Source organism: Myotis myotis, unplaced genomic scaffold (assembly GCF_014108235.1).
Source record: "Myotis myotis isolate mMyoMyo1 unplaced genomic scaffold, mMyoMyo1.p scaffold_m19_p_9, whole genome shotgun sequence".
NCBI classification, from domain to species: Eukaryota; Metazoa; Chordata; class Mammalia; order Chiroptera; family Vespertilionidae; genus Myotis; species Myotis myotis.
In genome coordinates, this window is record NW_023416401.1 from 47,454,337 (window position 1) to 47,481,947 (window position 27,611).

Consider the following 27,611-nt stretch of genomic DNA (forward strand, 5'->3'; position numbering starts at 1 on the left):
ATAAAAAAAGGATAAATTATACATACGCAACAACTCTGAGGGAAAGAAAATCCATTCTCAGACAGAAGGTAATGACCCACCTTTGGTATTAAGTGGGACAGGACTAGATGAACAGAGAGAGCAGCCAAATAGCTTCTGGAAACCTAAAGAGACAACTATGAACTCTCACCATGGCCACCACTGGATCTGTTATAACCCTGCCAAGGCTCTTCCTTTATTTCCATGAAACTCTGCTTGAGCATAACTACAATGATACTTGCTTCATAAGTTTGCTGAAACCAAGAAGCCGGATACTGAATGTACAATAGTTCTTAACATATTTTACCTCCTTTTCCAACATGGCCAGTGCCATTCTAATCTCATGACACAGACTACATTGGGCTTTTTAAATATAAGTTAGGTCACATTCTCTTTGTTTCAGAAGTTTCCAATAGCTTTCCATCTCACTACTTGTAAAAGCCAAACAACCAAAATTTGACAGCAAGGCCTTATAAAGTCTGCCCCCGCTCCCCCAGCCGGTGTAACAAGTGATCACATCCTCACAAACACACCTCTCCATCTCCTACTTTCTGCTTCTCTACACTCCAGTCAGAATGGACTCCTTGATGTTTCTTTTTTTTTTTAATATATTTTATTGATTTTTTACAGAGAGGAAGGGAGAGAGATAGAGAGTTAGAAGCATCGATGAGAGAGAAACATCGATCAGCTACCTCCTGTACAACTCCTACTGAGGATGTGCCCGCAACCAAGGTACATGCCCTTGACCGGAATCGAACCTGAGACCCTTCAGTCCGCAGGCCGACGCTCTATCCACTGAGCCAAACCAGTTACGGCTCCTTGATGTTTCTTGAACATTTAAGGCCAACAGTTTTCATATGATCTAAGCTGTTCTTCAGCAAGATAACTTCAGAGCACACTCCCTCATCTCATTAATGTTTTTACCTACTATCTCCTTCTCAATTGGACTTTCCCTGATGTGTCTGTAAGTAAATTATGCTATAAATATTAACTAAATGTCACTATATCACATAAATACAAAGTAGGGATTGGTAAACTTTTTCTGTAAATGGCTAGAGAGAAAGTAGTTTAGCTTTTTAGGTTGAGTCTCTGTTGCAAAAACTCAAGGCTGCCAGTATAGTATGAAAGTCACCAGACAATTTGGGTTATGCTAAAACAAATGGAATGGCCGAGTTCCAATAGAATCTTATTTATGTAAATAGAAAGCCGGGTGGATTTAGCATGTGGGCTTCTTAGTTAGCGGGTCATAAAAGAAAGATTGCCATTTAATTCATATTAAACCATTACTAATTTTCAATGACCAGTTTTTCATTAATTTAAAAATATATCATTTAAGCAGAATTTTTCTTTTTTACAGGTATATACAAAATTTTTATAAAATGCAGAAAAGTTGGAGAGGAACCATCACATTTCAGGCAACTTAAGCAATATGCAGGACATTTAGCTATGCAATACAACATCGTTTGAAATCAAGCTGTTCTGATCTACAGTTCTCCCATGATCAGCTCTTGAATCAATAACACACATTTCACATTTCATCATATGTTCAGTGGAGGTTGATATTCCTCTTTCCCCAAATGATTCTATTGAATATCCATTTTGTTTTTACTCCTTATGATACTTAACAATTTTTTTCATTTTCAAGGAAAGGTTGGTCAGAGTCAAAGTGTCTTTGTATAACTCTAACCTTTGACACAATGTCTTGCAAAAGTAAAGATGATAGATGATAGAGAGATGGAGAGTCAGAGGTCAAAGGTAATAATTCTGCATTTCTGGGGTTGTATTTCTGAATTCTAGTATTTTAAATTGTTTGTATTTATATTGCCAATTGCTGAAGGATGACTTTTATAGAATGGACATTTTGGTTACTCATGTACTTATTTATTGCCAGTTTCCTTTATCATGGAGGTTATGTTATCGTTTAATCAAACACAAGTCTTCCTTGGATGCAGAACTCCAGAGAAGGTCTGCTTACTGTAACAAAATAAAAGAAAACTAAGAGAAGGAAATTTGGATTTTTATGAACAGATACATTTTAATTATATCAAGGCAATGCTGCTACAACTAGAATTTAAAAGATAAATCTTCTAAGGCCATGCACAAGTTGCCATATTCAATTGAATGTTTTGTTTTGTTTTTCACTAGGAGCCAAGTTTTACTGAGTCTGACAAAAAAAAAAAAAAAAGACTTGCCATTGTTTGAAGTATATTGATTAGCTAGTGTTTTGTTCATTGTTTTTTTTTCTTAGTGCATTTTATGTTCTCCTATTTATCACTGTGATGCATGTTCACTCTTAATAAATAAAATGCAGCAAATTGGACTAGTAGAAAAAAATGACATCTAATGATTATCCATGGAGGAAATTAGTTTTTGTTTTCATTTTTTCTAAAAAGTGATTTTACACATGCCTATGGTGCCATTGTAATTAGCTAGTTATAATAATAGGAAAGGAGCAAAAGGGAAGCCAGACATTATAGGCATGTCATTTGGGCAGCTTCACCAGGGAGCTACAATTTCACACTCCCCAGAGAACCACCAGCCCATTCCCTGCAGGTCACCGGGGGAAGGGATCCAACAAAAAGGATATAATGCATGTGCAGTAGGTTGGGATGACTAGGAAATATGTCTGTCTGTCAAACCTGGGAACAGAAATCATTGACTAGAAGAGGTGAAGCCAGTGCAAGCCTGGGAAAATTTAGGGGTACAAAATCCCTTAAACAAATAAGTTCACTCTCTTGGCTCTTGACTCATGGCTCTCTCAGCTCTTTGGTAAACAAACGGAATTGGCTTTGCTCCTGCCTGTGTTCCCTCCATAGTCACATAGCAATGTCGTCAGTGGACTGATGGACTGTAGTTGGAAACACAAACTTAGCTAGCCTGATGTTGGATTTGACTATGCCTTAATGTGTAACGGGAACTCTGGACACTGGCCTTTCTTTTAGCCCTATTGAAGTCACAGCTACACTTCTTCCATGGTTGGTAGGTGAAAGAGGGGCCCTTAGAAACTCAGGGAGTGTCATTCCACAGATATAAAGCCTTCTGCACTTCATCCTCCCATGTGAGTCTCAGAAAATTCCCTTTCTCAGGATATGACAAGAAGCCCACCCCAGAAGCAATAGGTGGGGATGTAGACCTCTCCCCACAAATAATACTTATAGTAAATGCTGTTGGTTTATAACTAGAGTCAAGTTTCTCTAACAGGTAGTTCTTACTTCCTGGTGCAGGAATGGCTTAGTGGTTTTCTAAGCTTTTCTCTTTGGCATAATTTTCTCACATATGGACAAATGATTAATTTAGTCAATAAGACAAACATAGAGTGCTTTGGGGGCATTTTGGAAAAAATTACTTACTCTTGAGCACAAGAAGAGATCAAGTGGGCCTGGATAACTAGTTACATTGTGAAGGCACTGAATCAACTAATCCTAAGTCTATCTTTCTATGTATGTGTCAAATTTCTTCATTCTTTAAGCCGTTTGGGGACTTTTTTTGTATTAGTTTTTATATGGCAGCTTCAAAAATCCTAATGAATACAGTGATACCATACAGCAAATACATTTTCAAATTATCCTATCTCCTTAAAAATTTTTTTTATACTCAATTGATTTATTTTAGAGAGAGTGAAAGGGAGAGAGGGAGGCGGGGAGAGAGAGAGACCAATGTGAGAAAGACACATTGATTGGTTGTCTTCAGCATGCACCCTGACTGGGCCTGTGATCAAATCTGCAACCCAGGTACGTGTCCTTAACTGGGAATCAAATCCAAGACCCTTTAGAGGGTGTGTGGGGGGGAGTGGAGGGTTGGTGACGTGGGGGTGGGGGAGGGACAATGCTCTAACCACTGAGGACACAATCAGGGCAAATTATTCTATCTTAATATAGCGCAATTTTTTTAAAATACTCAACCAAGGATATTTTTCCATTGATTTTTAGGGAGAGTAGAAGAGAGAGGGAACACAGAGAGAAACATCGATGTGAGAGAAACACACCAATTGGTTGCCTCCTGCATGGATCTGGGGCCAGGAGGAGCCTGCAACCAAGGTATGTGCCCTTGACCAAAATCAAGCCCAGGACCCTTTGGTCTGCAGGCTGATGCTCTATTCACTGAGCCAAACCAGCTAGGGCAATATATCTTTTTTTTTTTTCAAAAAACATGTCTGGGTATAATTTTAATTTGAGAAATACTATGTCCAAGACTGGTGATGATGTAGACCTTAGATTCTATCATCCTGCACACAGTGATTGGATGAAACCTGAATATTTAATGGAAGGTACCTGGATAGTCAAGGCTGTGAAGCCGGTAGACCTAAGCTTTCTGCTTAAACATTTATTTTCAAGGAAAACGTTTATCTTCAAAGAATCTAATGATGTTTGGCTTTTGTCTCCTGCCTACATTATATCTGAGATTTATTAGATGGTCCAGTCTGCAGTTAATCAATAGATTTACATTTCTCAAATATCTGGTTTATAAAAAATGCTGGCTCTTCAGAGCATTGATGAATTATTATATTTTAATTCAAACCCTTAGGTTTACTCAATACAATTCTTGCTTGAAGGCTTCTGAAACTTCAGGCTCCCTTGGTCACCCTGCTGGCGGATGACGTTGGTAGAATTCCCCCAGGTTGCATGAGAATGTGGATTGCTTACCAGAATGTTTCTCTGTAGCTTTGGAACAGCATCTCAGGAACAGTCCACCTCTCACGTGCTTATTCTATTCAGGGGGCCCTCAAACTTTTTAAACAGGGGGCCAGTTCACTGTCCCTCAGACCGTTGGAGGGCCGAGCTATAGTTTTAAAAAAAAACTATGAACAAATTCCTATGCACACTGCACATATCTTATTTTGAAGTAAAAAAACAAAATGGGAACAAATACAATATTTGTATTTGCATGTGGCCCGCGGGCCGTAGTTTGAGGACCCCTGTATGGTGTGGAGACCTCCAAAAACCCTTAGTGCAATGGCTTTGACTCTCCTCTGAGTAATGGTGTACTCGTTCTGAGACTCTCCTTTTATATACAGTCATGTTCCATTCACTCCTCAAAATTTCTTTCTCCTCCCGTAGCTGGAAAAGACTTCAGCTGGTATGATTCCTATTCCCATCAGTCCTGGCACCTACATTCTTGGTTGTGACATAGTTGTAAAGACTTGCTGGGTTCCAGTCTGTCTGCTATGAATCACCTTTTGTCCTCCAGGGCAGACAACATCCTTGCTGAGTAATTTAAATTTTAAAGTACTTTGAGGCTATCTGAAAATCAAATCTAGTTGGTTTCTTTACACAGGTGTTTTATAAAAACATCTTCCATTTAAAGAAATAAAAAATTGCTATTAATGGTGTCCTAAATAAAACATATAGTTCCAGGCTGTCCATTGAAACATAATCCTGTCTCACTGTAGTTTCTACAATTCTGGTGGATTTTGTAAGGTATTGAAACAATCAGTGTAGCAATCTGGCCCACACTTGCTCCCTTATGCCATAAAATAAGCTCTCGGGACATGATGTTAAATGTGACCTCTCAGGTTCAAAAGTGTCATTACAATCCAAAGTGAGGCTGGAAATTGTATCTAAGCAAGAAGCCACATCCTGTAAAATGTGAGATTCTCACATATCTTGCATATTCTGGAACATGGATAAAGCCCTGAGGAAATTATGCTAAGTAAATGAACAAGTCTCAGAAGGACAAATATTGAATGATTCCACTTACGTGAGACATTTGAGTTAGTCACATTCACAGAAGCAGAGAGGAGAAGCTGGTGGACAGAGCCTGACAGCGAGGGAATGGCAGGTTGGTTGATGGGTATAATATTTGGCAAGATGAGTAAGTTCTAGAGACGTGTTGTACAATGTTGTGCCTATAGTTTACAATACTGTGTTGTACACTTTAAAATTTGTTAAGGGGCTAGATTTTATGTTGTGTTCCTACCATGATTTTTTTTTTTTTTTAAAAGCTAACTTCTGTTTGGTTTGCCACATGTCACAGAGGTATGGAACATTTATTTAACATACAGTAACTAATAAAATTTGTGTTTTTTGTGAATTCAAAAAAATGAAACAAGCATAAATCAGACCGCATTGTATTTCATTCTCACAGCATTAGTTGTAACCCTTTTGCTACTATCTTTCCCTTCTTATGATAAAAGAGCAATGCATATGCTTATAGTCCCAATATTGTAGGACTCCGGTTGATGCTGTCTCCTTACAGCGGTTCTCATCTTGTGGGTTGCGACCCCTTTGGCGGTCGAACGACCCTTTCACAGGGGTCACCTAAGACCATCCTGCATGTCAGATATTTATATTGTGATTCATAACAGTAGCAACATTACAGTTATGAAGTAGCCACGAAAATAATTTTATGGTTGGGTCACAACATGAGGAACTGTATTTAAAGGGCCAGAAGGTTGAGAACTACTGCTTATAATAACTATACATACAAACCTTAAAATGTTAAGTTATATAGACATTTATAGTTTTAGACACTGTTCATATTGATGGGGAAAAGGAGGCGTTTTTGGCGGCTAGCAAATCTGAATCTGTGCCAGTAACCTAGTGCACATTCTTGTTAGCCTATAGTCTAGTCACTGTCCCTTCTTTAATTATCTGGTCCTGCAAGACCTGTTTAGCTAAAAACTACTCCCATTTTAGAGAGGCCATAAACCATGAACAATGCACAACCCCCAGACAGGGTTATCAGCACTAGCGCCAAGCCAGGCCATTAGATGTGGTCTTACAGCCCCCAGCCCAACACACGGGGCTTTTTGCGAAGCCCGGGAAAGGTCCCGAAGTTCCATCCCATATTTGGGGGACAAAGAAACCGAAGAGTATACAGGGCAACCTTCCTCCATATTGGCTTGCTCAGGATTTGGAGAGAAACGGTGTCCCCGGAGTCACTGTACCGGTACATGTGAAATGTCTGGAAATAAATGTGTTTTTCCTGTGCCTCCAGTACTCCTGAGTATTTTTCGGTCACCTGGTAAATTCTATAGCAATATTTTTAACCTCTCTCTGAATTGGTTTGAAAATTATTGTTCTTTTTAGGAATTAATCTGAGTTTATTGTGCACACATCAAAAAGACAGTTTGTAAACTGGGAGCACTCAGACTGAAACATGCATGTGGCTCAGGGATGTATTGTTATCAAGCCGCTGATAGAGTGAGGGGCAGGGACTCTTTGTTCTTCAGTGATTGGTTACAATGTAGGAATTTTCAGTGGTTACCTCCTATTGACCTTAGGAAACAGTTCAAGTTCTGGTACAAATTACTTTTAACTAAACACAGCTTGAGAAAACAGCATAACACTTAATATTATGTATTTTACAATAAATGATATTTACGACAAAATCTAATTATACATTTCATGAAATCAGTCTAGTTGGGTAGTAAATAAGCCCAGGAAAAGAGGAGGATTACAGTTTAGATTTAGACACTGCCTTCTCTCTCTGTGTGTTACTGATTTCTGAGCAGAAAGACTGAATTAAGAAGCAGCCAGAAGACACGGACACAATGGAAAAGCTCTTCTCTTTTTAGTAACTTTCCTGCTAACTTTAAATTGGTCATTTGTTTCATCAGCTAACTCCCAAGCAGAGGCATGACATTTCCACTTGCAGAATTCTTACATAAGTTGATCTCCCCTTTATCACCTCAAACCAATAAGTACTTTATTTTTTTTCTTTTTTCTTTTTGTTTGTTGTTAGAAAAAAAGGAAAAAACATATATAATCAGCTCATACTACTTGCTGGAGCTGCCTGCATTTGAATTCCAGACGATGAGTGGACAGCAGAGAGACCTTATGATATTTCACACAAAGGGCTCAGTGTCTGTGGTTTTACACACTAAAACCAAAATAGCGTTCAGTATTAAGCAGTGACATGAGAGTACTTAAAGCCCAAGCTCAGAGCAATGTGGCTCATGCAGTTTTGATGAGAAGCCAGAGAAGCAACGTAAGAACGATCTCTTCTAATATTTCTCATGTGGTAGACATGAATTTTGAATGTTAATTTCCACAGAATTCCTTGAACTTGAAGAGGCACAGGTAAGAATGTGTTAATCAGGCATAGATTGAACTATATAAATTTTTTTTAATGACTATAGGGGCAAAAAGTACTTTGAAAAGCTCTTTGTTAGTTTGCACTTCACAAAGGAAAGAAAAAATTCTAAAATTTTAAACCTGTGACATGTATATTGAGCTTTCTCTAACACAACTATGTGTGAGAGCAATTTGCCATCTTTACCATTTAGATTGAGGAGAATGAAAAGTTGCTCACATCTAGAACATTCGAAACATTGTTTCTTGGGAGGTATGTTTCACTCACTACTGCATCTTCTTCTTTCTATAGGATTTGGTTTTTAATTATCATACATTACTCTATACTATCAAATGTTGTGAACAATAAAGTTGTCAACCTTAAAGATATGAAGGAAATATTTATTTACAGGGTGAATATTTTAATATGATAAATTATTTATTTTTAGTAAATGATATTCAGTATGGTGCTTTCTTCATATCAAAATAAATCTAAATGTCTCTTTGAAGGACAATCTATTATCAAATCTTACATACAGATATTTACTTTTCTTCCTCTTTTTCTATCAAACTTTGCATTGACATTAGACAATTCTGAAAACCAAAAGCTTAAGTAACTAAGAATATTATAATACTAATTCTAATAAAAGTAAACTACTGAGTATATCATGAATATAAATATGTACATATTAAAACATGCATACATATTAATTTTCAATATATTATATTCATTATATATAATAAAAATCTAATCTATCAAATACAAATTACATGAAAGTATAAATTAACAAAATGCAAAATGTTACTATTGACATGTAATATTGTTTCAATTTTAATTTGTTAAAAATAATTTCAATTAGGCTACTAATTTTGATAAAATATTCAATGAAGTTTTGTCAAAGGGATTTAATAAATCTGTAGCTAACATATATTTAAAAAATCAACAACAAACACAGGAAGAGGTAAATAATAAAAAATATCTAAATAAAATGGTAAATGTTTTCTTTATATTATATAAATTTAACTTGAACTCTATGAATTAACTTACTATATTTGTATAGCAGACATTATATAAAATGTTTGCAAATTTAGTAATATGGATATTTTGTGTGTATTTACAGTATCAAATAACATAATAAGATATGTTCAAATAATACTCTATTAAAATTCTAAATACTTTGGATGTTTAAGTATATCAATTATATAAACATGCATGCTCATAATTTTTTATTTGAAAAAGGGAGCGAAGAATTACAAACTTCCAGTTATAAAATAAATTACTGGGAGGTATTATAAAATATAGGGAATATAGTCAGTAAAATCATAGTAACTTACTAATGTAATATTGTATGTCAACCATAATTTAAAAATACATTGTAAAAATATTTAAATTTTAATATAATCTGAATATTTCTCCTTACCTAATTTTTTAACCAATAAAATTATTTCCTAAAAGGAATAAACATAACAAAATTAAAAGTCTGGAATCATTCAATTTTTAAAAACAACTAGCTTATAAAACCTAGAAATCATCTTATTTATTGTATGTATTTTCTACTTTCCCAAGTCTTAACAATGACTGAAATATATCAGATTATGTAAGTTATATTGGCATTTTACAGCCTCAGTTTTAATAAGTCCTTTACTTGTGTCTTAATGAAATATTTATTCTCTCTCTCTCTCTCTTCCTATTTCCCTTCCTCCTTCACACACACACAATTTGTAGAAGTCTTAAAGCACATAGTATCAACTTATATTTTTGTTGCTTTGTTTTTCCCTTTGGAATGTTTCCAGAATACTTATCTCCAGGAGACTTTTTATAAATTCAATTAAATCATCATAAATTGAGGATGCTTTAAAAGTATATGTACAAATGCCTCCTATGCATTCTTAAGAATTGTTATTATTCTTTTAGGAATTTTTTATAACATAAATTGATACTGAATTGTTTGCCACCCGTTCTCTTAATATGTACCCTTTAAATATTATGTTATATTTCAGATATTACACAGTAGTATTTAACATATTATTGACAGTAATGTGATGTAAATTAGTGTTTTGTGTATAATAGAACATAATGTCCTTTCACATACCTTTGTTGACTGGGTTTTATTGCCACTGACCTCATGTTTGAGAACTCTGCTGATGAGTATGAGGAAATGGAATTTTTCTATTTTGTTGTCATGATGAATTCCTTTACTTCCCATGATCTTCAAATACCTGTATCTTTGCTTTAGCATATCAGATTGGGGATGGAACATAAACAAATATGGAATTTAATAAACTTGTATGAATCCTTCTCTCTGGCAGAGCTGCTTACAGCTCACATATTTGAGAAATGAGTTACTTTTACCAAAGTGACCAGAAATATGTTTGACACTTAAAAAATATCCACACTATTAGAGAGTTTGTTAGCAACTCACATCACCCCTCATTTGAGAGAATCCAGCACATGTTCTAAAACCTGCCTTTCCACCACTTAACTAGTTAATTTCCTTTTGAAATGATACATGCCCTCAAAGATTCTGATATGATTCAGTAGGAGAATTCTCATCTGACTTTCAAAACAGCTCTAGCTTTAGTAAAGCGGAAATGTTGACTTCAGAAATTTGTTGCATTAACTACTTGATAGAAGACATTCACAATCATGAAAGAATGTCTTAATATTAAAGCAAAACACAATTTTCAGAGACCCTACTTTGGCATGCCAAGTTACACACACACACACACACACACACAAACACACAAACAAACAAACACACACACACAAACCCAACCAAACAAACAAACAAAAACACTAAGCAAACAAGCAAACACAAAACAACAGAGAGGCAGGCAACAGATGAGCGGTTACCTGAGGGGTTAAGGGGTTGAGGAGGACAAAATGGGTAAAGAGGGTCAATTGTGTGGTGATGGATGGAAACTAGACTCTTTGTAGTATATAAGATGGTGAATTGTAATGTTCTACACCTGAAAATTATATCAAGTTTTGAGCCAATGTTGCCTTAATAAAATAAAAATGTTATATGTTATTATAGAACAGTGACTTATCAACATGTAAGATTAGTATATACACATTTTCTGTGCCTTCATTCTAAGAACTTACATGATAAAAGATCATTGAAAATTTGCAAAATAGTACATTAAAGTAGAAATAATTTGGGCACATCACTTATGGTTTAAAATAACCTAAGTAATTTTTTCTAGGCACAAAACTTAGAAATGTCATTCCTATGAAAATGAGCAAGTTACACATCAATAATAGGACAAAAAAAATGCCATTATTTTCCTGCTTTAAAGTTGAATTATAGCAAAATTGTTTCCAAAAATTTGCCATCTATTTTATTCTTTAAAATCTCTAGTGGAATATTAATTGAGCATAGTGGTTTGGGTTGATTTCTGGGTTCTCTAATCTATTCCATTAATTAGTATGTCTGTTCTTGTGCCAGTACCAGGCTGTTTTGAGAACAGTGGCTTTGTAATACAGCTTGATATCTGGTATTGAGATCCCACCTACTTTGTTCTTCTTTCTCAGGATTGCTGCAGCTATTTGGGGTCTTTTTTTCTATTCCAGATGAATTTTTGGAGAGTTCATTCTAGGTCTGTGAAATATGCTGTTGGTATTTTAATGGGGAGTACATTGAATCTATAGATTGCTTTGGGTAGTATGGACATTTTAATGATGTTGATTCTACCAATCCATGAACACGATATGTTCTTCCATCTGTTTATGTCTTCTTCTATCTCTTTTTTCAGTGTCCTATAGTTTTCTGAGTACAGGCCTTTTACCTGCTTAGTTAAGTTTATTCCTAGGTATCTTAATTTTTTTGGTGCAATGGTAAATGGGATTTTTTTTTTAGTTTCTCTTTTTGTAAGTTAACTATTGGCAAGAACATACAATGGAGTCAAGACAGTCTCTTCAATAAATGGTGTTGGGAAAATTGGATAGACACATGCAAAAAATGAAACTAGACCACCAACTTACACCATACACAAAAATAAACTCAAAATGGATAAAGGACTAAACATAAGATGGGAAACCATAAAAATACTAGAGGAATCCACAGGCAGAAAAATCTCAGACATATGCCGAAGCAATTTCTTCACCGATACCGCTCCTAGAGCAATGGAAATTAAAGAGAAAATAAACAAATGGGACTACAACAAAATAAAAAGCTTCTGTACAGCAAAAGAAACCATCAACAAAACAACAAGAAAGCCCACTGCATGGAAGGGCATGTTTGCCAATGTTATCACCAATAAGGGTTTAATCTCCAACATTTACAGGGAACTCATACAACTTAACAAAAGGAAGATAAACAACCCAATCAAAAAATGGGCAATGGACCTAAATAGATACTTTTCAAAAGAGGACATTCAGAAAGCCAAGTGACATATGAAAACACCAGAGGCCCTGTGCATGAAGTTCGTGCACAGGGTGTGTGTGTGTGTGTGTGTGTGTGTGTGTGTGTGTGTGTGTCCTTCAGCCCAGCCTGCACCCTCTCCAATCTGGGACCCCTCAAGGGATGTCCAACTGCCCAGTGGGATCGGGCCTGAACGGGCAGTCGGACATCCCTCTCACAATCCAGGACTGCTGGTTCCCAGCTGCTCACCTGCCTGCCTGCCTGACTGTCCCTACCTGCTTCTGCCTGCCAGCCTGATCACCCCCTAACCACTACCCAGCCAGCCTAATCAACGTCTAACTGCTCCCCTGTTGGCCTAATTGCCCCTAACTGCCCTCCCATGCAGGCCTGGTCCCCGCCAATGGCCCTCCCTGCCGGCCATCATGTGGTGGCCATCTTGTGCCCACATGGGGGTGGCCATCTTTGACCTCATGGAAGCAGCCATCTTGTGTGTTGGAGTGATGTTCCATTTGCATACTACTTCTTTATTATATAGGATGCTCAAAGTCACTAATCATCTGAGAGATGCAAATCAAAACGACAATGTGGTATTATCTCACACCTGTCAGAATGGCTATCATCAACAAATCAACAAATGACAAGTGCTGGAGAGGATGTGGAGGAAAAGGAACCCTCGTGCGCTGCAGGTGGGAATGCAGATTGGTGCAGCCAATGTGGAAAACAGTATGGAGTTTCCTCAAAAAACTAAAAATGGAACTCCCATTTGACCCTGTGATCCCACTTCTAGGAATATATCCCAAGAATCTAGAAATACCAATCAGAAAGGATATATGCACCCCTATGTTCATAGCAGCACAATTCACCATAGCTAAGATTTGGAAACAGCCTAAGTGCCCATCAGTAGATGAGTGTATTAAAAGCTGTGGTACATCTACACAATGGAATACTACGCTGCAGTAAAAAGAAGAATTCTTACCATTTGCAACAGCATGGATGGAACTGGAGAGCATTATGCTAATCGAAAGAAGCCAGTCAGAGAAAGATATCACATGATCTCACTCATTTGTGGAATACAATGAACAACGTAAACTGATGGACAAAAATAGAAGCAGAGACATAGAAGCATCGAACAGACTGTCCAACCTATGAAGGAAGGTGGGGGTGACGGGGTAAGAGATCAACCAAAGGACTTGTATGCATGCATATAAGCATAGCCAATGGACACAGAGAACAGGAGGGTGAGGGCATGAGTCGGGGGGGGGGAGCAGCTATGGGGCGATAAGGGCACATATGTAATACAATAATCAATAATTTTTTTAAAAAATCTCTAGTGGAGATTCTATGACATCCTTTGATAAAGAGATAATACTACCCAATTCAGAGAAAAACATGAACTATAAGTAGAACACTAAAAATAATAAAGAGAAAAGAACATAGATGCATCTTTTGCTTGTGTTTTAAGGGTAATGCTGTTTGTCATTAAGCAAATAATTCTTGAAATTGCTCATGAACTAGTAGAGCAAAGTATAACCCTTTTCATGTAGTGTTAGATGAAAAATAAAGCTCCATAATATCCCTTTTTATTTGGATATTAACCCTCCTTTTAAATAACACTTTCCTGTTAAGAGCTCTCTAAGACATTGTTTTCTCTTTGCCTATTTATTTTTTCTCTTTTTTCCTTTTTTTGTTTTTTGTTTTTCTTTATTGATTTAAGTATTACATATGTGTCCTTATCCCCCCATTACCCCTCCACTCCCCCACTCATACTCTCACCCCCCTGGTGTCTGTGCCCATTGGTTAGGCTTATATGCATCCATACAAGTCCTTTGGTTGATCTCTTCCCCTTACCTCCACCCTCCCCTACCTTCCCTCTGAGGTTTGACGGTCTGATCAATGCTTCTCTGTCTCTGGATCTGTTTTTGTTCATCAGTTTATGTTGTTCATTATATTCCACAAATGAGTGAGATCATGTGATATTTATCTTTCTCTGACTGGCTTATTTCGCTTAGCATAATGCTCTCCAGTTCCATCCATGCTGTTGCAAATGAAAGAATTCCTTCTTTTTTACTGCAGTGTAGTATTTCATTGTGTAGGTGTACCAAAGATTTTTAATCCACTCATCTACTGATGGGCACTTAGGCTGTTTCCAAATCTTAGCTATGGTGAATTGTGATGCTATGAACATAGGGTGCATATATCCTTTCTGATTGGTGTTTCTAGTTTCTTGGGATATATTCCTAGAAGTGGGATCACTGGGTCAAATGGGAGTTCCATTTTTAATTTTTTGAGGAAACTCCATATTGTTCTCCACAATGGCTACACCAGCCTGCATTCCCAAAGCCACTGTTCTTAAACTGCCTGGTACTGGCACAAGAACGGACATATAGACCAATGGAATAGAATAGAGAACCCAGTAATTGACCCAAACCACTATGCTCAATTCATATTTGACAAAAGAGGCAAGAACATACAATGGAGTCAAGACAGTTTCTTCAATAAATGGTGTTGAAAAAATTGGACAGACTCATGCAAAAAAAATGAAACTAGACCACCAAATTACACCATACACAAAAATCAACTTAAAATGGATAAAGGACTTAAACATAAGATGGGAAACCATAAAAATACTAGAGGAATCCACAGGCAGCAAAATCTCAGGCATATGCCAAAGCAATATTTTCACCGATACAGCTTCTAGGGCAATGGAAATTAAAGAGAAAATAAACAAATGGGACTACATCAAAATAAAAAGCTTCTGCACAGCAAAAGAAACCATCAACAAAACAACAAGAAAGCCCACTGCATGGGAGAACATGTTTGCCAATGTTATCACCAATAAGGGTTTAATCTCCAACATTTACAGGGAACTCATACAACTTATAAAGGAAAATAAACAACCCAATCAAAAAAATGGGCAATGGACCTAAATAGATACTTTTCAAAGGAGGACATAAGGAAGGCCTTGACGAGAGACATATGAAAACATTCTCCAAGTCACTAATCATTCGAGATATGCAAATCAAAACAACAAGGAGATACCATCTCACACCTGTCAGAATGACTATAATCAACAAACCAACAAATGACAAGTGCTGGCAAGAATGTGGAGAAAAAGGAAGCCTCCTACACTGATTAGTGAGTGACTTTGAGCATGTGGAGAGAAATGCTGCACTTTTGGGTAAGGCACGTAAGGGAAATGAATGCAGCATGATTATAGTAATCAGTCATTAGTAAACATTGTAGTTCATTATTAATAATTATGTATAACAGACTATTGTAAAAATTAAGTTATGAAATTTTTATTAAAATGTTTCTTACATACTGATGTATTAGCTGGGCTGCAAAAATATTCATTATGGGCCGCCAGTTTGACATGCTTGGATTAGAAGGTTCAAATTATTTAATTGAAAAATAACATTGTATTGCAACTAATGATTAAAATAAAAATAGAAATTAGATATAATGGTAGACATTTAGATGGGAAATGAGACAATAGATAATACAGATTTCTCCAAGATATTTCAGCTTTAAACACTTAACATTTTATTCAAAACACCTAACATTCATTAAAATATCCTTGCTTTGGTGTTTATGTAGATAAGATTTTAAGTAGATTCACACCATACAGAGTACCTTCTTCAAAATGAGTATTGAGGCAGTGTCTATAACATTAAAAAAAGAGACTTTGAAATTTAGTCTATAACTGGCCACCAACATTCCATGCTACTTTTTTATAAGGTATTATAAAGGTGTATATGGGATAAATGGAGATTGTTAATAGATATTTCAAGGACTCAGTTTTTTCCCTTCTGTAAGTAATCCCTCAAATTAAAAGAGAGAAAGAAAAAATCTCTAACTACTTTTACTATAATAATGCCACATACAGTTTAATATATGTTTTGCACTGTTTGCTGGCTTCAACTCCATTGTATGTTAGACATAGTTCTTTAAATTGATGAAGATAAAACTTCCTTTTTTAAAATTTATTTTGTTTTGTTAATCCTCACCTGAGGATATTTTGATATTTTTTTTCCTATTGATTTTTAGAGAGAGTGGAAGGGAGAGGGAGAGACAGAGAAACAGAAACATTGATGTGAGAGAGACAAAGCAATGGGTTGCCTCCTGCACACACTCTGGGGATTGAGTTTGTAACTGACCAGAATTGAACCCAGGATTCTTCAGTCTGAGGGCCGACACTCTATCCACTGAGCAAAACTGGCCAAGGCAGTTTCTCTTATTTTTAAGGATAGTTTTATAAACCATTATTTTAAGAGATTTCTTTTTCTTTTCTTTCTTTCTTCCTTTTTTTTGTTTTTTTTGGTCAGGCCTACTCAATGGTTTTCTGAAGATGGAGACATTATATTAATTGCCATGCTTTTCTCTCTGAGAAGCTAGTATAGCTGAGCTTAGTTCAGCTTTCGACAAGCCTTCCATAATACATTATATTTTGGTAAAGCTTTCACAGATGGAATAATTATCTTTATGTAATCAAGAAGGGGTCATAGAAAAGACAATTTCTAAGTAGATCCAGTTACAAATGGTATAAGTGCCTAGATTATAATATTTTCATCAGTTAAGTCATAATTAGTCTTCTTTGAAAACATAATTGTTCTGTGTCTCATCAGGATCATTTTCAGCCTATACACGCCCACACAATATCATATACTGTTTCAAGAATGACAATTTTTATTTGTCATAGTCATTTAGCCATGCTTGGGAAAAAATATAATGGCATTTAAATCATTTGAAAATACATGTAGAGCACATACATCAGGGACAATGTATCCTACACTATTTTTACAAAAGTCATCTATAAAGTTTGAAATCTGTGTGTATTGTTTGTGGAAATAGCAGCAGCTGAACATTTCAAAGTTTTGAAGTAGAGAAATGATCAGATCCTTACTACTCATCTATAAGTAGGTATTTGTATAGTTAGTTTAAAATATATAACAGCATGTGTCAGACAGTGGATGCCTAAACTCATTTAATCAAGATAGCAACCCTATGGGAGGCGATTATTATCCTCCCTTTTCACATGAGACAACTAAGGCTCCCAGAGGTTGGGCCATTGTCCTGAAGTCATTCAGCTAGTGGGTGGCAGACTGTCTTTGCCATTCAATCATCCTTGCTGCACAGGTGGATTCTTCAGTTCACCAACTGTCTTCAGAACATTTCATCTCGGCATATTTGGGAGAATAGTTTATTATAACATGATGTATATATGTATTAACTGAATAATTATTGAAACATAGAAATACTCATGAGGAAATTTAAATCAACTTATAATTCCTCAATTCAGAGGTGATTACTGTCTGCATCTGAAGGCATAATCTTCTACACTCTCTCTGCATTTGCCTACCTTTTTCCCTTAACTGAATAAAATCATTTTAAATGTATTTAATTATTTATTTTTCCCATCTAACAAAGTATTACACCCATATTCCCATATCATAAAATGACCTAAAGCACCACATTCAATGGCTAAATGACACTTTGTGAATATGAATTTTGAAATTTGTTTTTATTCACTTTTTTTCAACAAGTAAATAAAAACAATTGTGAGACTAATTTTATGTATTCTCTCCAAATGAATAGATTTGGAGTTTTCAGGGAATTCCCAGTGGTTTTAAATTATACAATGACAATCAAAATAGAGACAAATGTACATGGGTTTACCTCTTTAATAATGAAAGTCACATTAATGTTTTAGATATTAGAAATAAAGAATTGCTTTATTTGTACATGTTACTTACTTTTAAAAGAACATTAAGGGAAGATATTTCTGAAAAGAAAATATTTTCCAGGTTTGACAGCAGCCACACAGGAAAATAAGTGTAAGAAATAGCCTATGGACAAGCAATGGCTAAATTAATATCAGATTACACAATGGCAAAGACACAAATTCTATACAGATTACTTGGATTGGCAACATGTAATTAGGTATATGGTCCAAAAGGAGTTTTAGACAGATCATCGGGACAGAAGCATACAAAGATTTAGCCTTGAAATAATAAGGAGAAGTCATGTTTTGGTATCTTGTGGAGGGTAGGGGTGAGCGTGTGTTAGGGTGGGATACCTGATTTTTTTTTAATGAGATTGTGCAGTGTGTATATCAGCAACTGGAATTTGTCTCTCCTCATTCTAGAAAACTTTGCCCACCCAGGCTCATCTTGTCAATGTTCAGCACATCGAATGGGGTGCTCATTAAACTGCAGCCCCCCTCACTGCTCAAAAACAGAGTTCCTGATGGCCAGCCCAGGAGAATGGCACTTGTTAGTCCATATCTTAGGACACCACACAAATAGTGAATGGAGAAGGCAGTACTGTCAAAGAGGGCTAGAGACATTCTTATACATGCTTCTGACTTTATGTTCCTTTATCCGTAGCACACAACTTTTATTCGTGACAGTAAATATGCACAGTATGTTTAATGAGAGTTCATAAATGGGACAAAGAACAATCTTTGATATTCTAGCTCTGCGGAGAAAGAGTTGGCATATGGACAATGACAATTTTGAGCCCAGAAATGCTGCTTTCTTCTCACTTATGTATGCAGGCTCTATCACTCGTATATCTTTCCATATTTCCGATTAGGAGTTCTGAGAAAGCCATTTAAAAGTCTTGAGGGAGAGTGTCACTCTATAAGGCTGCCAAGTTTCCTTTGATTTTTAAGAGATCACAAATAGGATTAGGTTTCTATATTTAAACCATCCACATTTCCCCAGCTTCAACTTTTATCTTCCCCCCGGCAGCCACCAAATCCATCATTCTGACTTATTCTTCCATTTTTTATTAATCTCACGAGTCTTTAGAATAAGTGAGGTGGAGGTGTCTTAAAAGATGGTAATAGAAAACATTTTTTATGTCTAGTTTCAAGACTTGTCCAAACAGTATAATGCAATTTATAGATCTGTATTCAATTTTTAAAGATGATAGATGTTATGCATGATGCCAGATATCTATAAATTTTATTTCTTCCACTCAGGATAGCATAGTATATATTGTTCACTCTATGCTCTTAAGATTAGGTTTCCAGTACTACCTTTACTGTTAAATAACTGTTTGGTACTGAGCAGATCCCTTAAATTTTCTAGATATAAATTTATTCTGTGTGAATGCAATGTATTATATGAAATACATTTTTCTCTTTTTAAAAATATATTTTTATTGATTTCAGAGAGGAAGGGGGAGGTAGAGAGAGAGACAGAAACATCAATGATGAGAGAAATCATTAATTGGCTGACTCCTGCACACCCCACACCGGGGATTGAGCCCACAACCTGGGCATGTACCTGGGCTGGGAATCGAACCATGACCTCCTGATTCATAGGTCTATGCTTAACCACGGAGCTATGCCAGCCTGGCACTTTCAATTCTGAAATTATATGATTCTACTTGTACATAATATTTGATATTTATGAAGTAGTGTTACTTAAATATAGTAAAATTGTTTCATTATATAATGTTATGTTAATATCAATGTCATTTTATTATTATACATCATATATTTTGAATTATACAATACTCTATTTTACTTAATAAATATAAAGAATTACACCTAGATTCTGACAATTAGATTAAATTGAAGCACACTAACAAGAGATAGTATTAGCATGACTTTCTTTTTCTATATTTAAATAATATGCCAGTTTTTATCCAGCTATTAACCTGATTGGAAACTGTAACCAGGATTGCAGATGTAGGGTGAAAATGTCACTGCTTGTTTCTCTAGGGACCATTTCAGAATACTAATTGATAGCACTTTTCCTTATTCGCTGGGACTCAGCCCTGAGTATTTCTCAGTCTGGCATGTTGACAGCTGCCAACACTCTTCAATCACAAGTGCACCGTTATTTGAAATGTTTTCTCTTTCCTTTAAATAGAAGGGTATATTTTCTGACCATTATAGAAAATATAGAATGTAGAAGAGTATAAACAAAGCCACATTATTTCATAATTCAGACAACATTTCTGATACTTTTTCATTCTTGTACTTTTATACAAAAAGGTTCAAATAAAAGGGTACCCATATTTATTTTATTATGATTTAGTATTATAAAATTATATTTTGACTTAAATTTAATTGTGAAATATTTCAATCATATAAAAATATGACATCTGGTAGAGGAATCACCCAGATTTAATGAATACTATTGTTTGATATATATAATTTAGATTGTTTTAGAGGGAGAAAAATATGATAGTTATTTCTAAAGTCCAGCCTTTAAGCCAATTTCTCTCCCTACTATCATGGTAATTATCATGATAAATTTTGCATGTCATTTTTTTTTTTACCTACACTTATTTTACGAAATCTATTTATGACAGGTGTCTTGTAGGGCATTATTTTCTAATTGTGAAACACTTCTACAATTGGTATTATGTAGTACCTCAATCTGAACTTTCTTTTTAAATATGTTTTTCCCAATTAATTGGATCTATATTGCCTCCCAGTGGACAAGTTTGAAAGTTTCTTCATGTATAAAGGAGTAAACAATATTTGTTAGTTTATAGGTTAAACATATTTTTCCTCCTGTGAGACCATAATCTCAATCAAGATAAAGAACATAGCTATTAACTCACAAAGTTCCATCCTGATTCTGGTCATCCTTTCTGTTCCCTCCTCACCTCCATTCTCTTTGAACTACTATCTGTTTTCTGTCACTGTGCTAGGTTAACATTTTCTGGAATGACATATTAACGGAAACATAGAATATGGATTTTTTTTGTCAAGCTTTTTTCACTCAGCATAATTATTTTGAGATGTGTGCATCAGTAGTTCATTTTGATGTACATTAGTCACTTGTCACAGCAGTCTACTTGAGTGACTGTTATATCTTTATCCATAGGAAGTTGACTACCAGATATTTTTATTTTCCACATCTTGTTGTTTGTGCCACTATCATGGATTTTACTTCTACATATGTTACATATTTTGAAACACCTTGTTGTTAATGAATAAATAGTGAAATTGTTTTTATAATATTAATAAAACACAAAATAACATTTTATAGTTACCTTTATATTTTATATTTCCATATTTTATTATGTTGTGTAAATTCACATGTCCTTAATTCTGAAGAATTTTTACTTAGTATTTTTAGAGTTCAGTGATATTGATTAATTTTTCTACTTTGCTTAATATGACCCTTTTTTTTAAAGGTTATCTAATTATGGGTTAAAAGTTTTTCTCTCATAACTTTATGAATTCCATTCTATCAGTCTTACATTATTTCTGATGAACATTTATTAGATATTCTTACCATTTTATTTTTCTGGTGAAATTTTATTATTTGCTCTTTACACTTGGCCATTATCATTTCTTAAGCCAATATCTCTCTTCCTTTTTAGGACTCAAATGACATATTTATAATACCACTTAAGATTGTTCCTCAGTTACGAATTTTTTTTTTAATTTTAAGAATTACTTTTACTATTGTACTTTATCTTTGTACTGTAATTTTAATAATTTCTATTAAACAATCTTCAAAACCAATGTATTATCTTCTGTAATGTTTCATCTTTTAATAAAACCATCCTGTGAATTTTGTTTTTATTCCAAATATTAATTTGTGTAGGAGTTTCTTTTGGTGCTTTTTGAACTTCTATTTCTCAGTTGTGTTTCACCATCTGGTCACTGACATAGTCAATTTAAGCAATAATCAATAATTAGTAAGACTTTAAAACAAATGGTAACTAGGAAATTCATAATAAATGAACCAACCAACAAATGAATCTGGAAACAAGAACAACTTTAACACTGAAAACAAAATGGGGAAAAACTAGGTATTTTATGCCTCCAGACATCATGCAATAGGAAGTACTGAGTATCAGCTCTGAGTATTTTTGACAAATATTTAAAATTGCACCTAATCAAACCTCTACTGATTTATAGAAAATAAACATACTAAGTCATATTTTAGGAAACTCTATCTTGCTTGTCCAACACATAAGTGAAAAGGAAAATTAAATTTAAACTGATGAAACGTATGGACTAAATGAGACCAAAGAAATACATTAACAAACTGCATTCTGTAGACATCTTTGAATCCTAAGTAAAAATTATTTTAATTTGAACACTGGTTGAATATTTGATTATATTAAAGACTTATTCTCAATTTTTAGTATTCAATTTTGATTTTTAGAAAGATAAATTGCACCCATATGTGTAGCATTTGTGCCCAAGTGTGTAATGAATAGTTAATATACTATAACATTTTAAATTTGTTTTAACATCTGAAAGTGGATATGTACATAGATGTAACAAGATTGTCCAGCCTTGATCATTTTGAATCTAAGTAATGGTCTCTAGGTGTTCATTGCACTATTTTCTATATTTCTAGATGTATGAAAATATCTTAATATAAAGTTAATAAGAATGTCATTCATCTAACATTATAAGTATACTTAAAGTTACTGTTAGTGATAATTTTCCAAATTTATGAAAAATACATTATCATAAAGAAAACTAAATGTTCCAAATGTTTTAATTATTCACTAGATATTAAATATACATATTTAACAAATTCTAAACAACAGACATAACTTGAATCTCAAATAGTAAGGGTGGAGTTTATCTTTAATTTTCATCTCAGCTGGATTCTTCATGACTTTTGTTAAGTAAACTTATAACAAATACATTGGCTTAAAGGAACTGCAGAGGGACCACACCATCCCCATTTTTGAAAATGTGATTTTTCATACACACACACACACATGTGTGTGTGTGTGTGTGTGTGTGTGTGTGTGTGTGTGTGTGTATAATCAATCTCAGATAAATGGAAAACTTTAAATAGAAAACTCCAGCCCTAACCGGTTTGGCTCAGTGGATAAATCGTCAGCCTGCAGACTGAAAGGTCCCAAGTTTGATTCCGGCCAAGGGCATGTACCTTGGTTGCGGGCACATCCTCAGTAGGGTGTGTGCAAGAGGCAGCTGATCGATGTTTCTCTCTCATCGATGTTTCTAACTCTCTATCCCTCTCTCTTCCTCTCTGTAAAAAAATCAATAAAATATATTTTTTTTAAAAAGAAAGAAAACTCCACAGTTTGAGGGTTTTTTTGTTTTAATATTTATAACTAGAAGATACCTTTCAACTTTGTCTTATATATTAAAAACATTCAGTCATTTTTACCCAGTCACTATAATTTTGTATTTATTTTCTAAAACCTGCATTCTTTTTAAAAAATATATTTTTATTGATTTCAGAGAGGGAGGGAGAGGTAGAGAGAGATAGAAACATCAATCATGAGAGAGAATCATTGATTGGCTGCCTCTTGCACGCCCCCTACTTGGAATCTTGCCGGCAACCCAGGCATGTGCCTTAACCAGAATCAAACCAGGGACCCTTCAGTCCGCAGGCCGACACTCTATCCACTGAGCCAAACCAGCTAGGGCAAAAACCTGCATTATTTATTGTTAAGATAAAAAACTTTCCATTTCCTCTATTTCATAGCACAAAATGGGAAATATCTTGCACAAACATTCTATTCTCAGAGTGTTTTTATAACATCAATATAAGTGATTATTAAGCCCCCTGTTTTTTTTTTAATATATTTTATTTATTTTCCACAGAGAAGAAGGGAGAGGGATAGAGAGTTAGAAACATCCATGAGAGAGAAACATCGATCAGGCGCCTCCTGCACACCCCCCACTGGGGATGTGCCTGCAACCAAGGTACATGCCCTTGACTGGAATCGAACCTGGGACCCTTGAGTCTGCAGGCCAACACTCTATCCACTGAGCCAAACCGGTTCTGGCTAGCCCCCTGGGTTTTAAGGTGAATTATCAGTTTGCTTATTTAATACTACATAAAACCATAGTTTTTGAAAATTGTATGAGAAAACATTTTTATTGAAAAAGAGTAGAAATATCATATTTTTTCCTTGCTGTTGCTTTAATGGGATAGTGTTTTTACTAGATAAAATGGAAGAAGTAAGCAGGCTTTTTTTTTTTTTTTAATCTAGTTTCATTTTTTTTATTTTTGCATGTGGCTTTCCAATTTGCCCAGCACCATTTATTGAAGGGGCTTTATTTATGCTATTGTTTGTTTCTGGCTCCTTTGTTGAAAATTATCTGCCCATATACATGAAGTTTTGCATCTGGGCTCTCAATTCTGTTCCATCATCTATGTGTGTGTTTTTCTGCTGAAAGCATACTATTTTGATTACAGTAGCTCTGTAGTATAATTTGAAGTCAGGTAGTGTAATACTCCTGCTTCATTCTTTTTTTTCTCAGGATTGCTTTGGCTATTTGGGGTCTTTTGAGGTTCCATACGAATATGATGATTTTTCTGTTCTATTTACTTTAAAAATGACATTGGGATTTTGATAGGTATTGCATTAAATATGAATATTCTTTGATTTATATGGCCATTTTAACTATGTTGATTCTTCTAATGCTAGAACATGGGATATTTTTCCATTTTGTTGTGTCTTTTTCAATCTCTTTTAATACTGTTTTGCAGTTTTTAGTATATAGGTCTTTCAGATTCTTTAAGTTTATTCATAGGTTTTTTATTCTTTTTTTGTGCAAATTCCAACATGTAAAAAATTAATTCAAAATGGATCAAAGACCTAAATATAATATCTGAAACAATAAGTTACATAGAAAAAAAACATAGGTACTAAACTTATGGAATTGGTCATAGAGAACATTTTATGAATTTGACCCCAAAGGCAGGGGAGGTAAAGGTAAAAATAAATGAATGGGACTATATTAAACTAAAAAGCCTCTGCACAGCATCCAAACAAATAGGCAGCAGACCAAATGGAGATAATATTTGCAAACAATAGTTCCGACAGTGGTTTAATATCCAATATGTATAAAAAACTCATAAAACTCAATGCCAAACAAACAACCCAATAAAAAAATGTGCAGAAGTCCCAGACAGACACCTCTCCAAGAAGACATACAAATGGCCAACAGATCTATGAAAAGATGTGCAACCTCACTAGCAATTAAGGAAATGCAAATGAAAACTGCAATGAAATACTGCCTCACACCTCTTAGAATGGTTTTATTAACAAGTATTAACAAGTGTTGAGAGGTTGTGGAGAAAAGGGAACCCTCATTCACTGCTGATGGGAATGTAGACTGATCCAGCCACTATGGAAAACAGTTTGACGATTTCTCAAAAAATTAAGAATAGAGTTACCATATGACCCAGCCATCCCTCTCCTATATATATACCCAAAAAGCTCAAAAACATGTATTTGCAAATATATACGTACTCCTATATTCATTTCAGCATTATTCATGGTGGCCAAGACATGGAGACAACCAAAGTGTCCTGCAATAGAGGATTGAATAAAGAAGATGTAGAATATTACTCAGCCATAAGAAAAAATGAAATACTTCAATTTGTGACAACATGGATGGAACTTGATAATATTATGCTAAGTAAAATAAGCCAGTCAGAAAAATTCTAAGAACCATAATACACATCTTATATATATAAAATCCTAATATGCAAATAGACTGAATGGCGGAACAACCAAACAACTGAACAACTGGTTGCTATGATGTGTGCTGACCACCAGGGGGTGTGCACAGAACATGGCGGGCATTGGCCATGATGGGATGGTGGAGCAGGTGAGCGAGGGTGCCAGACCAAGGCAGGGCGCCAGTCTCTGTCATCTGGGAAAGCCTCCATCGGTTACTGAAAATTTTTTGCCCCTGCATGCCGCAGTCCCGCGGGCGCTTTCACCTGTCACCAGTGCCAGCCCTGCTTGCACCCACAGTCGGCATTGGGCCATCACTCACACCTGCTGCTGGTGCCTGGTACTGGTCCTGATTGCTCAGTGCCATCAGTGGGTACAAGCAGTGGCTGTCAGCCCCAATTGCCCCGAGGGCTTCTACACCGCCCCCTACTCCTAAGGGGCGATCAGGGCAGCAGTCACTGCTTGCATCAGCTGACAGCACCGGCCCTAATTGCACCTGCTGCTGGCACTGGCCCCAATCACGCCATCAGCAGGTGTGAGCATGGCTGGCACTGTCAGCACGTGGGAGTGGCAGCAGCAAGAGTGGAGCTGCTAGCAGACAGGGGACCGAGGGTCGTGGTGAAAGGGACCAGGTGAGGGCACAGAGGATGGGCCGAGACCCACCCCTGTGCCCGCTGCAGCCTCGAAGCCCACAGTTCCTTTCAAGGTGCACAAATTTGTGCACTGGGCCCCTAATGTGGGATATAAAACTGAAACTCGTGGGCACAAAAGGCAGTGTGGTGGTTGCCCGAGGGAAGGTGGTGGGCTAAAGGGGGCCTAAAATATGGTAACATAAGATTTGACTTTAGGTGGTGAGCACACAGTGCAACATACAAATCTTACTAGTGTATCATAGAAATCTGCTCCTGAAACCTATATGATCCTATTAATCAATATTATCCTGATAATTTTGTTTAAAATCTATCTGAATGTTAGCTATCAATCAAGGAGACTCCAGAGCAACTTTCCAACCTTCAGGCAGATTTGACTACAGCTTAAGCTGCACTGTGCCTGAGCAGAAATGTACCATTATGACATTCAAGTTATCGCTGAGCTACAAAATATAATTAATGGGCTTAAAACAGAAATTAAATGTGTATTTTTGTCTCATTTGCATTTTATGAATGCAAAAGTTGTATCCTTACATTAGCAATTATGTGAGAAAGTGTTATTTTTAAAATGGCAAATTTTTTTTTGTGTGTTTTGTTCTTTAGGAATGTGGAAGATACTTCAGATTTTTAAAAAGATTATAAAGGAATCTAAGATTTTCATTTGCAACATATAGTTTCTTCTAAAGAGTATCCATCAGCTGGCATCAAACGAGCAGAATGAATTGTTGCTTATTCCTACATTTGATGTTGGGAATTTCCCTCCTACGGCCTTGCCTTACAGCAACAGAAAACTCTAAAACAGAGGAAGCGAAGCACTCAGAAGGGTCTCATCTGAGACTAAAGAGTGGCTGGATTTGGAACCAGTATTTTGTAGAAGAGGAAATGAATATCACTAGAAAGATCATTGGCCGGGTACTGATTTTCTGAAAATGTTACAGGAAATAATGTTGTATAAATCTAAATAAATGAGTTGAAAGTTTTGGTATTAGATGAATTCTAAATTTTCTCCGTAGAAACATTAGAAAACTTCAAATACCAGCATAATTAATTGCTTCAGGTTTGTTAGCACCTAGAGTAATCACAAAAGCTTGCAGAAGAGGGAAAGCTCTAGTATTCCCATTTCACTT

General features: G+C 35.5%; 1 protein-coding gene across 2 annotated transcripts in view; it reads left to right on the top strand.

The window, feature by feature from the left end:
• The first annotated feature begins 5,630 nt into the window (after nt 1–5,630).
• Nucleotides 5,631–27,611, top strand: part of CDH19 (cadherin 19) — a 62,908-nt gene continuing 40,927 nt past the window's right edge. Inside the window, exons 1-2 of one of the 2 annotated variants that reach the window (XM_036323262.1) lie at nt 5,631–5,796; nt 27,088–27,396. In XM_036323262.1, the coding sequence (XP_036179155.1) occupies nt 27,202–27,396 (195 nt within the window). In that variant the 5' untranslated portion in view covers nt 5,631–5,796; nt 27,088–27,201. The remainder of the gene's footprint in view (nt 5,797–27,087; nt 27,397–27,611) is intronic. The other variant, XM_036323263.1, reaches the window with a different exon arrangement.